We start from the raw sequence: 13,319 nt of genomic DNA, 5'->3' as shown, positions 1-13,319 counted from the left end.
AAAGTAAAGGCCCCCATACATTAGTCTGACTTGTCCTAAGGACAATTCGGACCTGATTGTCCCGGCAGCTCCCGGGGAGGGGGACACACCATTAGACACCTCATGTGCCAAGTTTTGCATGTGATAAATCACATGCGTTTTATCACATGCAACTCCCGGGGAGCTGCAGGTGGAGGGAGCAGGGGGGCGGCGTACGCCGGTGAGGGGACCAGAGAGCAGGGGACGGTAGCGGGCGGGGGAGGCCATCGTCCAGAGAGTCAGGCGGAGGGAGAGGGGGGGGGGGGGGGGCTAGGAGGGAACCAGGCAGCGCCAGCCGGTGCACTTAAAAAAAAAACAACACATACAAATGACAGAGGTCTTAGCCAATTACATACCCTCCAACGGAACCGATTTACTCGGTACAGTACCGTTTTCTAATGGTCTGTACCGGCTAAATTCCCCTGTACCGATTGTACTGTTTTTTTTAGCCTTTTAGCTGCAGCGCTTGACAGGCACCACCTTCCTTCACCTATCTGTCAGCTGAGGAGGCCGCGGGGACTATTGGGGTGTATTTTCCGACACCACGGGCTATTCCCAAGGGAGCTTGAGGGGGAGCTGCCAAACAAGACTACAACTCCTGAGGTGCACCAAGGGGGGACACGGCGGGCCCGCCTCCTCCTGCTCAGGGAGGAAGTAGACTGGTGAAGAATGTCATGCTGGAGTGTGCACTATGCAGGGCAGCAGGGACAATGAAGCACAGCACAGCAGGAGAGGACCAGCGCTGGGCGGGGGACATAGGGCAGGGCAGGTAAAGTGATTATATTCCACTCACAGACAGAGGTATTGAAAGTATAGGAAAGCATACCTCCCAACAGTTCCGTTTTTGGTGGGACCGTCCTGGTTTTTTTGGGGACAGTCCCGCCCCCCGCCCGGGGCCAGCTGCCCATTCATTTGTATGGGCTTGTTTAACATGTAAATGCGCCCACTGGCGCTGCCCGGCAGCGGCTTCCCCTGCCCTGCTACAAAAACCTAGTGAGGGGGAAACGGAGTGTGCAGGGGGTCAGTTCAATACTGACCCTGCAAGCTGTGACAACGAGCAGTCAGCACTGCTCGCTGTCACAGCTCTCAAAAATCATTGAATACACCCCATTGAGTCCATAATTATGATAATAATGTCCAGGGACAAAAACTATACATCAATCTATAGATGCTGGCACTTATAGCTGCATTGTAGAGCAAGCATGTTCATGTTCTAAAAGCAGTGGTCAGGGAACTCGGTCCTCATTACCCCACACAGTGCATGTTTTGCTGGTAACCCAGCAGGTGCACAGGTGTACTAATTACTCACAGACACATTTTATAAGGTCCGCTGGTGGAGTTAATTATTTCACTTGTGATTCTGTGAGGAGACCTGCAAAACATACACTGCGTGGGGTAATGAGGACCGAGTTCCCTGACCACTGTTCTAAAGCCTCTTACACAAAGCACTGTTTTGCTCTAACTACAAATAGGGTACACGTTTATTTATTCCAATAATACGTAATATACTTCCATAACAGAGCCTGATAATGTGTAGCACAGGATCTACTGTCCACAACAAAGCCTGATTGTGTAGCACAGAATCTACTGTCCACAACAAAGCGTGCTAGTGTGTAGCAATGCATCTACATACTGTAAGTTATGTTTCGGAACTGAAAAAAACAAGCCTATGTTTCCGAGAGCAGAATATAAAGCAGCACCATCAAAACTGAAACTGTAGAGGAGAAAGCATTTTTTACGAAGTTGTCTCCACTGCAACGTCCATTGTAGTCAGGACTATTGCCTTTACTGTTATGTGAACTTTGGTCTTCTTAAATATGGCTGCCAGCTACAGAAGGACATACTGAGCTTCAGGCAGTTTTTAAAGGAAATGTTAGGTCTTTTTATTTTGTAGCAGAATGCATGCAGCGATGAACAAAATTATACATTATACAGACACAGGGGTGATGATGGTGAGTGCTGCACATGTATGAGAATAATGAATATACTAACACCTGATTGTTGTAGTAACTTCACCAACTGTTCTGTAACTGTTCTGTATGCTAGTGCCCCCTCCAAAAAAAGCACCAAACCCTTGTGTATAGTACGTGTGCTTGCCTTGAACTTTGCATGAAGACAGAGGAGTGTAAAGTTTTGTAATACCAGAGATAGTTGGGAGATTCTTATATATAATTGGGTATGAAATGTAGGGACATGATTATGTTTGGGTACTAGCAATTTTCGAAGAGAGACAACCCAACAGTTAATGGGTCAGCAGCACAAGATAGTTAACAGGGTCCACAGGTCGACGTGCACTTACAGGGTAAAACAGTTAAATATACTACTGCATTAAATATCTTTTTAGTTTTGCAATATATGAAAACCTTTCCATATACACTATGAAAGCTGTGTGTCAGCTATAGTTTGCTGTCTAGTGCTTGTGGCTGTAACATTGTTTACATTAGTTTTAACCCTTCGAGTGTCAAGTGACTTTGTCAAAATAGGTGTAAAATATTGCCAAGCAAATATTTGTATTCATCATAATGACCTGTAATGTTTACCTTATATAGCAGGGCTTGACACATTTCTTTAAAATCTAGGAGCCAGGATGAAAGTGTAGGAGCCAGACAAACTAAAAATAGGGACGGTGCATGCCAAAGCCAAGCTAAAAATGTACATCGTAATACCTATTACATGTCACACACCCATTACATATTATACGACATGCCATAATGCCCATTACACGTTATGCCACACACTGTAATGCCTGTTACATATTATACCATACGCCATAATGCCCATTACACATTATGCCACACGCTGTGATGCCTATTACATATAATACCATACACTGTAATGCCTATTACATATTATGTCAGGTATGTTATGCTTACCTACATACTCGTTGCTATGGTTTCATGCTCTTTGCCATGGGGTTAACATGCTGTGCCAGGGGTAAAGGTTCATTGCCATGGGATTAACATGCTGTGCCAGGAGTAAATGCTCATTGCCATGGGGTGACATGCTGTGCCAGGGTTAAATGTTCATTGCCAGGGGTTAACATGCTCTGCCAGGGATTAACATGCTGTGCCATGGGGAGACATGCTGTGCCAGGGGTAAATGCTCGTTGCCATGGGGGATTATCATTCCTCCTCCCGGTACTTATGTAATATCTGGGCGCCCGATTTTTTGATTGTATGCCTTAATTTAAGGCATACAATCAGATGCGATGGACCCGATTTTTTCAGAAAAATCGGGTTGATCGCATCGCATGCAACCAAATCGCATGCGATGCGATCGACCCGATTTTTACATTGGATCCAATGTTAAATGGTCCCTGAGTCCCGATTTTACATTGGGTCCAATGTTAAATGCCGCCCAGACCCCATTTTTTATTGTATACTCACCCTGTTCATACCCCCACTATCCAAGTGGGCATGGAGTTGATTTTATATAGTGTGGCGAGCCCGAAGCGTGGCGAGCGGACGCGGATTACTTAACATGTATTCGCGGGGCTCGCTGCGCTCGCCACGCTTTGGGCTCGGTGGCTCGCTACACTATATAAAATCAACTCCATGCCCACTTGGATAGTGGGGGCATGAACAGGGTGGGTATACAATAAAAAATGGGGTCTGGGGGGCATTTAACATTGGACACAATGTAAAATCGGGTCTCAGGGACCATTTAACATTGGATCCAATGTAAAAATCGGGTCGATTGCATCGCATGCGATCGACCTGATTTTTCCGACCCGATAAAAAATTTGGGCGCCCAGATAATACATAAGTACCCTCCTCCCTGCTGTTTACCCTCCGTGGTAAAAGCCGGGCAGGGAGATCATCAATCCACCTGGCTTAGAGCAGGTACGCTGAGGCTGTTTGAAAACTCGCTTCAGATCGCGAGACACTTGGAGCTCACGGTCTGACAATCAGGATCTAGCACTGCGGCTCCTGGTTGGCTGCCTAACCGCAAACTGCAATTGGATCTGAAGGCCGGCTCGAGTATTGAAATAGCCGCGGCAGACCTGCAGACTCATACAGCTGGGTGGATTGACGACCTCCCTGTCCGGTTGTTACCGCAAACGCACCCGACAACCACCAGATTATGCTCCCCCCCAAAAACAATCTGGTTGCCAGGATGCAGAATCTGGTCACCGTGGCGACTTGGTGCCCGGGATTTGTCAAGCCCTGTTATATAGGAACTAGAATCTTTTATTACACAACATTTTTTATTTGAATTTATATATCAAATGTGAGGGACGCTGGCATTTTTAGCAGATATTTTAAACATGTCTCTCAGAGATGTTGGCACTCAAAGGGTTAACATCCACCTGACTCCTCTCCACAGTTTAGAAACTTCTTTTGTTCATGACGCATTGTCTGTCTGTTCCCAGCAGTGAGATTATCGTGTGAACATGAAAGAGCCATCCAAGGTACCAGAACCCAGCTCCTATGAGAGGATTGTACTGAAGAACACCTCTGAGTATCATTACCTGAAGGTTCAGCTGTAAGTTGCAGAGCTTAGTTACAGTGATTATAATAGTGCTGAATAGTTGCTGATGTAATTGTGTTTGGTCTGCAGAGTATTTCAGGAGCAGGGCGTCAAGTTGTCTGTGGCTCAGTTCAAGTCATTGGTCATTTCAGCTTTAAAGGAATTGCATGGAGAGGTAATTTGCAGATATATATATATATAACGTCAGGTTATTATTTTCAGTTTATTCAACTTGCCACATTCCTCCTGTCACAACTGGGTGGGTGTACTTACATGCGCCTGCGCAGTTGAGCTGTCAGTCACCGCCATACCTGCAAACATGACCCATGTCAGGAGGGACACAAGGCTCTGCTCCTGGACTTTCCTCTTAAGGCCCCCATACACTATGCGATTTTGGGACGGTTTCATCCGATTTTGCCGATAACCGGGTAAAATTGGCCCAAAATCGCAGGTGTGTGACATCTGATCCGATCCGATGCGCGGTCCCATGCGCATCGGATCGGTTCAGGGAGGTCGGACGGTCAGCACATAAGATCACATCCGACCTCCCTGTATGCATATGCCTGCCCGTCTGATAGGCATATGCTTTCAGACTGACCGGGGGAGCAGTGGGATCAGCAGCGCTCATCAGGGGGACGCCGGAGTGGGCAGCGGGTCCTGGCGCTTTAAATAGCTGGCGGCGCCGGCGAGTGCTGACCTGGCCGGGCGGTGTGATCAGCAGCTGACGGGCAGTGCAGTGGCGGCCTAGCGGGTATTAGATTTTTAAAATACCTGTCAAATGACTGGCCGTTCTCTGATAGGCTGAGAGCTCTCAGCCAATCAGAGAACGGCGAGTCATTTGACAGGTATTTTAAAAATCTAAAACCCGCACTGCACTGCCCGTCACCGCTGCTGATATCTGTGATCACACAGCCCGGCCAGGTCAGAACTCGCCGGCGCCACCAGCTAGTTAAAGCGTCAGGACCCGCTCTGGCGTCCCCCTGATGAGTATCACCGCCCGCCCCTTGCTCCTCACCGCCCGCTGAGCCGTTACATGTGTCAACTCGCAAGCGATTTATCACATGTGAATTGGCTCATCAAGTGCCAAATTGTATGTGAGCCTCCCGGGCGGCTCACAGGAGAATTGGGTCCGACTTGTCCTAAGGACAAGTCGGCCTAATGTATGGGGGCCTTTACTGTATGATTGCCATCACCAGTTTTTGAGAAATAATAAGAAAGGTGTTTCACCACAGGTGATGACAATCATAAATTAAGAGTATTGTGTCCCTCATGGAGCGGGTCATGTTGGGAGGTCTGGTCACCTCCATCTACTGTAGGGGTGTACAGTCGTCGGATCACCTGTACACACAGCACGATGTTGCACAGCCGGCGCAATAGTCTGTGAACTACACCATTCACAGACTTATCTGTACACACTGGCCAATGTTCCATCTCTATATAGTCCACTCGATACGCACCGTAAGCCTTGAAGAGTAATATAGTACCGTCCAATAGCTACTAACTGCCACATCGCCAGAGGCATTCAAAATTTACAAGAGGGTATTGGTTGGTAGTTTATATCTCACCACTTCATCACTCATCACAACATCGTACACATACAGTATGCCCTACCTATATACGCACAAAGTCAGTTACCTGTATGTTTTGATTAACTGTAATACAAAACCCATATAAACTCAGAGAGAACATACAAACTCCTATAAATCTTCCTATAGTGTTACAGAATGTAAGATATTTTACATTTTATGGAACATTTCTCTGCAGTCCAATGAACCATTGTATGAATAAGGGTTCTAAAGAGACTAAGTGGGAGGGCAAACAAGAAGCGTACATAGGAAAAAACACGACATCCCAATTGCAACTTTTAGAGAAAAAAAAAATATTTTTTTTCCATCACAAAAATAACCCACAGAAAGGTCAATTAGGTCAACAGGGTCGGAAGGCTGACACAAGCATTAGGTCGACAGTCAGAAGGTTGGCATGTTTTTTTTCCCTGTTTTTTTTTTTTATGTCTCCGTAAGTCGACACGGACACTGTATCCGTGTACCGCGTCCTCTCGCATGGCTGCTTGCCATGCTTCAACCACGATTCCTCCCTCCATGCCCTAGTGGATGGTAGGGTATGAAACCGCCTGTTTTTGAAAAAAATGTGAAAAACTCATATCGACCTTTCTACTGTCGACCTTCCTACTGTCGAGCCAATGCTTATGTCAACAATCTGACCCTGTCGACCTATTTCACCTGCATTTAAGGCAAGTCTTGGTAAAAAATGTTCCCCTCCCTTTTACTCGCCAGCAGTTGATTATTCTTGAGAGCCCAAAGTTAAGCGCCACATTTTCCCCTTGATATTAGTAACCCTTTGAGTGCCAACTCTGCTGTGAGATCCTCAAAATATCCGCTAATAAAGCCAGCGCTGCCCACAGCGACTGTTCTTTTTTTGGATGCAATATTTAACTAGAACTCAATTCATTGATTCAGTTATATTTGTATTTATTTATATTAAAAGACCAGTTGCTGTGAGCGGCACTGGCATTTTTTGAGGATCTCTCACAGCAACATTGGATATTTTGAGGATCTCTCACAGCAACATTGGCATTCAATGGGTTAAATTTCCTTATCTGCCATTATACTATTTGTGCTAGTACCGGCCTGGGTGCACCCACCTAGAAATAGATGAAGGGTGGTACAGAAAGTGGGCTGGCACCATTTAAATGACCACTAAACTGTAATTAGCATTTTCGGAATGGCAACTTTGTGCTATTCAAAAGTGTGTATGTGTAACGGTACTGTGTGTGCTGCATGTTGTAAGGGTATAAATAGCAGCGAGTCCAGGCACAAACAGAACTAATTATATTCAGACTCTGATTGGGTGTAGTTAGATTGGCAACAAAATATCGTCCAATTAGAAGTAGCCTTGCGTTAGAAGTAACCCTTTGAACTGAGAAGAATTGTTTGGAACACAGTGGTCAAGAAGAATGTCTATCTATGTGACTCTGAGGCGGAGATGCATGTAGGAATGTGTCAGTGGTGTAGTTGCTCATGGCAACCGATCAGCTTTGCAGTCACCTTTATCAGGCGCATTCTATAACATTATAGGTGGCAGCTGTAGAGAGTGACACCTCTTTATAACCAGTACACTGTCCCCTGTGCGGCTTTCACCCTTTGGACATAAAGGACATTTTTGGATAGAAAGTTGTGAATGTTGATCCCATAGATCATTGTATGAAACTGACTTTCTCCATATGAATATAAAGGTGGGCGCGTCTTTCCCATTGGACCTGCTGAAATTTGATGAGAAGACCTTGTGTGCCATAGTGAGAATCTGTAGCAGGTACGCAGCTATGTTTCAGTACAAAAGGAACATACAGGGCAGCCGAGAGGGGGGAGCAGGTGCTAATTACCCGGGCTTGCTGGACGGGCCCGGAAGGGGCTCTGGTCCAACCCCTTCCCTCCCGGCATCAGCTGCAGCACACATACAGTATGTCTCACTGACAGCATGAGAACTCATTCTGAACTTGCTGTCAGCACAGCACATGTTGTAGGTGTGTGCTGCTGCTGCTGCTGAGTTTAGAGTTTTCTTTCACCCCCTTTAAACATTTGGGGGGCGTGGCCTAAGCACAGGAGGTGGCCACACCTCCCACACTTAGATCACGCCCCCAAAATTTTACCGGGGCCCACCATTCCTCTCGGCTGCCTTGGGAACATCGTAGATAAAGTCTCCAACAACTACATTCTTACTGACCATAGCCATCACTGTTTTGATTGGTGTTAGGTGGCAAAATAATTAAATCACACAAAACGCCATCATTAATGAGTTCTATTAATCAAAATGTATCATTGTTCTAGATCAGAGATGCGGAACCTTCGGCCCTCCAGATGTTGTTGAACTATGTATCCCAGCATGCCCTGCAACAGTTTTAGTATGGCCAAATAGCAAAACTGTAGCAAGGCATGCTGGGATTTGTAGTTCAACAACAGCTGGAGGGCCGAAGGTTCCCCATCCCTGTTCTAGATTCTAGATGAAATAATATTTCAGTTTTGGTTTTCCGGTGATAAATAGCAGAGTTGAAATCGTTAACCCCATATGCAAACTAATGTTGTTGTGCAGATTGGAAACTGCAGCCATCTATAACATTAGTATTTTTATGTATTCGGAGGAGAGGTTCTCGGTTCCCATCTACAGTACTGGTAGTTTTATATACCATAAGAAGGTTTCCAGCTATGTTCCCTTACAGAGCAGGAGGGCTGTGAGTTGCCTCATCAGAGACTCTGCTGTTCATTTACTACTTCTATTAAAGATGGGATGCTGCTATCGGCAACCAATCAATTTCTATCTATTATCTTCTAGAAGGTGCTAAATAAATAAGAAATAGATTCTGATTGGTTTCCCATAGCAACATCCTATCTTCAATAGAACTCCCATCTTATACCACTTTCACACAGAAAACCCCCCAAAACTTGGGTATTACCCCGGATACAAAAACCCGGGTAAGACTCAGCTAAAAGCTCTGACCCCCTTCCACACAGCACCAAAAACCCGGGTATTTCCCGTGTTGACCCCTTTTACACAGAAGAGATTCTTAACTAGCTTCGTCCAGCCTCCTGTTCACTGGCGCCAGGCTACTTTTCTGCCCTGCATCCGTGCTGTCCATCTCCAGCTGCTGCCACTCCCCATCACCTGCCCGGCCGCTACTGCCGCTCCCACCATCACCTGCCCGGCCGCTGCTTCCGCTACCCTCTTCACCTGCCCGGCCACTGCTGCCGCTCCCCCCATTACCTGCCTGGCCACTGCTGCCGCTCCCCCCATCACCTGCCCGGCCACTGCTGCCGCTCCCCAGTCACCTGCCCGGCCGCTTCTGCCGCTCCCACCATCACCTGCCCGGCCGCTGCTTCCGCTACCCTCTTCACCTGCTCGGCCACTGCTGCCGCTCCCCCCATCACCTGCCTGGCCGCTGCGGCCGCTCCCCCCCATCACCTGCCCGGCCACTGCTGCCGCTCCCCAGTCACCTGCCCAGCCACTGCTGCCACTGCCCCCGTCACCTGCCTGGCCGCTGCTGCAGCTCCCCCATCACCTGCTCATGGCCGCCGCTCAGCGTCTCCTGCTCTCGGCTGCATCTACACAGTCCTTACTGTGTATTAATCCCCAAAACCCGGGTCGCACCCTTTCAGACTGTCGGCGACCCGGATTTTTGGAATTTAGATCCGGGAAAAACCCTGAGCAGGGCAGGAAGTAACTACTGAAATGGAATCATTGGGGATGCTGGTATTGTTTAGTGAGGATTAGTACTGTGCTGTATTAGTTACTGGTCAGTACCTGGGAACTATGTAATTCCACTGAAGCTCTAAATCTCCCCCTGCAGTGGTCTTGTGAAATTGTGGACCTCTCTGACCCTGCTGGGACACTACCAGAACCACGAGTGCAGTATTCGTGTGATACAGGTAAGTCACAGAATGGACCACCATGCTGGCTTTACCCTATCAGAGATTCTGGGCCAGATGCACTAAGCTTGGAAAGTGATGAAATGGAGAGTGATAAACCACCAGCCAATCAGCTGCTGCCTGTCATGTTACAGGCTGTGTTTGAAAAATTGCAGGTAGGAGCTGATTGGTTGGTGGTTTATCACTCTCCATTTTATCACTTTTCAAGTTTAGTACATCTGGCCCTTTCTCTCATCCTTAGTAATGGACACAACCAGGAAAAGCTGAAAACAGGACAGATGTGATTTCTCCCTTGCTTAACCCTTTGAGTGCCAAGTGAATTTGTCAAAATCGATATGCAAATTGGCAAGCAAACATTTTATTCATCACAATGACCTGTAATGTTTACCTTATATAGGAAATTTAATCTTTTTAACGCATCCTTTTTTATTTGAATGAGATGTTGGCACGCAAAGGGTTAAAAGGAAGTATTTCTAGGTTTCTTTAGCTGAATTACACCCCTCCTCCCCTCCCCCTTCACTGAACTATGAATACCTGAGATCCCTGAACTTCGGCCAGTAGTGTTGAAAGAATATGTTCCCTCACTCTCATAAGCTGCCATTGTCATTGGGAAAGTGATACAAAGGGAAGGGTGCTGATATCCTGCCTGCTGCTACTCCGATGGTCAGAATGTCATTGAATTCTAGTAAGTATTTAACCCTTATCCTAACTGTAACCCACAACCTCCCACAGCTTATGGGGCCTACACACGGGGTGTTTTCAGTGCATTTTCTAAGCGAACTCGCGTGGTCCTGCACGTAGCTATCGCCCGGCGATCAATATCCAGCATCGCTGTGTGTTGCGCGTAATCCTAACTATTCTGTCCTGGAGCCTACCCCCCCCAGACACCTTACCCTCCTCCTAGTGCCTAACTGTAACTCCCATACTTACAGAAAAAGGAAATACAAATTTATAGTTACTGGTTATCTTGAAAACTTCACACATGTCTTAGGGGGAGTCTTGTAGATCATTAGTTAGTAAAATACAAGCAGTAAGTTGCACACACACACACAGCTGTTGTACACTGCCCATTGCCATACTTCACATACTGTCACAACGGCTAGTGTTTGCAGTTCACTGTCTGCTTTGGGCAGGGGTGGGCAATTATTTTGGCCGGGGGTCCACTTAACAATTCCCGTAAATATTCGCGGGCCGCACACAAAATTCATATTACGCCACACGGTATGAGCTCAATTTCTATATATAGAAAAACAGGCTGTATTGACTTGTTTTGTAGGGAGCAGCCAGCCCATAGCACAGAGACAATAGGAGAGCAGAGACTCTCTCTGTCTCTTCTCCAAGCAGCCTCCATTCACAATGCACACGCTGCCCGGGATCCCGCCTTCTGCAGCCCTGCACAGCCTGTGGCTCAGCCATTCACTGAGCCCTCGGTATCTACCTAGCACACTACAGGACACCTGAGCCATTGCTCGGCTGCCCTGCACGGCTCAGCTGTCACTCAATTGAGTCAGGGCAGAGGGGAGCTGGGTTATGCAGCGCCTCTGAGGAAATCCCGGCTGGCTGCCCCCGTGTGGAGTGCAAAACATGTCCTCAGCGGCACCGCGGGCCTGTCAAGATCAGGTCGCGGGCCACATCCGCGGGTCGTAGTTTGCCCACCCCTGGCTTTGGGGAATAGAAAATGATATATTCTTTTCACACTGCATCAGCCCGTATAACATGTACTTCTATGTGTTTAAATAGAGGTATGCACAACTTCCTTACTGTGTATCCTTACACCCCGGACTGTTAGGGAAACCCTGTTCTACACAGTAGACTAACATATTGTTTTGTTTTCCCATTATTAAGGCATCCCCTTTCTTGCTGGCGCTAGCTGGTAACAGCAGAGAACTGGTATTGGACTAGCGATTTGTAAGGATGTTCCGGCAGTTGGTCACCCGCAGGACAGCTCTTGGTACTAATCTTTCCTTGTCTAGTTGGTTCAGTAAACTAACATTGTGCCGGCTGGTACACCTACAGGCTGGAGATAGTGCCGAGATCACCAAGACCTTCACTCAGAATGACGTCAAACTGTTCTCTGAACTGACCGGTGATACAAATCCTCTCCATCTGGATGAGACCTTTGCCAAGAACACAAGATTTGGGAAGACCGTTGTCCATGGCATACTCCTTAATGGCTTGGTATCCGCCGTCCTAGGCACTAAACTTCCGGGGGAGGGCTGTGTGCTCATTTCCCAGGAGATTAGCTTCACCGCACCTCTCCATGCTGGGCAGGAGGTGGTCGCAAGGGCCGAAGTGAAGACATTAAAGAGATCTGTGGCATTTATTCATGTGTCATGTACTGCAACGGAAAGTGGCCGGACTCTTATGGAAGGGACAGTGAAAGTGTTAATTCCTGAGAAGTAATTGTGTCGCTGTAAAACACTGACATGCGTTCCGAGTCCAACCAAGGGGGTCGATCCTATTTTTTTGCCAAGGGTGCGAGGTGCCGTTCTAGTTACATTCCAACAGCACCCGATTTAACCTGACCTCACACCCCTCACAGGCCCGAATGTGCTAAAAATTGCTGGCAACCCTATGGAGCAGTGAACGATTTTGGCGAATTTCGTCCGCCGTAAAGTGCATCCGGTGCCGTGATGATTCACACTCGCGAAAAATCAGTGGCTAATAGGATCGACCCCTAAGTATACCAATTCTTTTCATTATGATTTCAGGAGGGTATCTCATACATATACTTATTGGCCCTTATTCTGGTTCACTCGCAAAGGCAAATTCCTTCTCAAATGGACAAAACCATGTGCACTGCAGGTGGGGCAGATGTAACTTGTGCAGAGAGAATTAGAGTTATTTTGTTTCTGTGCAGGGAAAATACTGACTGCTTTATTCTTACATTGCAATATAGATCTCACTTTGAAGTAAAACCCCACCCAAATCTAATTCTCGCTGCACATGTTACATCTGCCCCACCTGCAGTGCACATAGTTTTGTCCATTTGAGAAGGAATTTGCCTTTGCAAGTGAACCAGAATAAGGGCCATAGGGGATTGCAATCTGTGGTAAAACTATTGCCATTTTTCTTGATATCAATACCTTGTTCTTTTCCAATAATAATAATAATAATAAATAAATGATATGCGTGCAACAGAAAGTATTTCTTGTCAGTTTCTTTTGTCACAGAATTTCACACAACTTAGCTGTCACCAGCAAGAAAACCTGGGCGAGCGAGGGTGTAAATCAGGCATGCCCAAAGTCAGGCCCGGGGGCCAATTGCGGCCCGTCCTGTCATTTCAATCGGCCCACAGCCTCCAGCTGGAAGCAGGCAGAGCATCAGATGTGGGAAGCACAGCACAGGACACTAAAGGTGGGGCCCCGGCTAGCGTGTCTTTACCTTGCTGTC

At 47.1% G+C, this 13,319-nt stretch overlaps 2 protein-coding genes across 2 annotated transcripts; both read left to right on the top strand.

Annotated features, from left to right (window-relative positions):
* Nucleotides 1-4,389: 4,389 nt before the first annotated feature.
* Nucleotides 4,390-11,908, top strand: RPP14 (ribonuclease P/MRP subunit p14). Its single transcript, XM_083156271.1, has 5 exons — nucleotides 4,390-4,503; nucleotides 4,579-4,663; nucleotides 7,742-7,818; nucleotides 9,848-9,926; nucleotides 11,772-11,908. Exons 1-5 carry the CDS (start codon nucleotides 4,412-4,414, stop codon nucleotides 11,826-11,828), a joined length of 390 nt encoding a protein of 129 aa, XP_083012397.1. The 5' UTR covers nucleotides 4,390-4,411; the 3' UTR covers nucleotides 11,829-11,908.
* Nucleotides 11,841-13,070, top strand: HTD2 (hydroxyacyl-thioester dehydratase type 2). The gene has a single exon (XM_083156270.1). The coding sequence runs from the start codon at nucleotides 11,841-11,843 to the stop codon at nucleotides 12,327-12,329; it is 489 nt and encodes a 162-aa protein (XP_083012396.1). The 3' UTR covers nucleotides 12,330-13,070.
* Nucleotides 13,071-13,319: the final 249 nt, after the last annotated feature.

Source organism: Crinia signifera, chromosome 8 (assembly GCF_055691185.1).
Source record: "Crinia signifera chromosome 8, ASM5569118v1, whole genome shotgun sequence".
Lineage (NCBI taxonomy): Eukaryota > Metazoa > Chordata > Amphibia > Anura > Myobatrachidae > Crinia > Crinia signifera.
The sequence above is the reverse complement of the archived record's forward strand: the minus strand, read 5'-3'. Positions and strand labels throughout refer to the sequence as shown.

Excerpts from the sequence above, each read along its gene's own strand:
- HTD2 (XM_083156270.1), top strand. The coding sequence starts at position 11,841 with ATGTTCCGGCAGTTGGTCACCCGCAGGACAGCTCTTGGTACTAATCTT.
- RPP14 (XM_083156271.1), top strand. The coding sequence starts at position 4,412 with ATGAAAGAGCCATCCAAGGTACCAGAACCCAGCTCCTATGAGAGGATT. Across the intron at positions 4,664-7,741 it reads TAAAGGAATTGCATGGAGAG|GTGGGCGCGTCTTTCCCATT; the intron begins GTAATTTGCAGA and ends ATGAATATAAAG. Across the intron at positions 9,927-11,771 it reads GCAGTATTCGTGTGATACAG|GCATCCCCTTTCTTGCTGGC; the intron begins GTAAGTCACAGA and ends CCCATTATTAAG.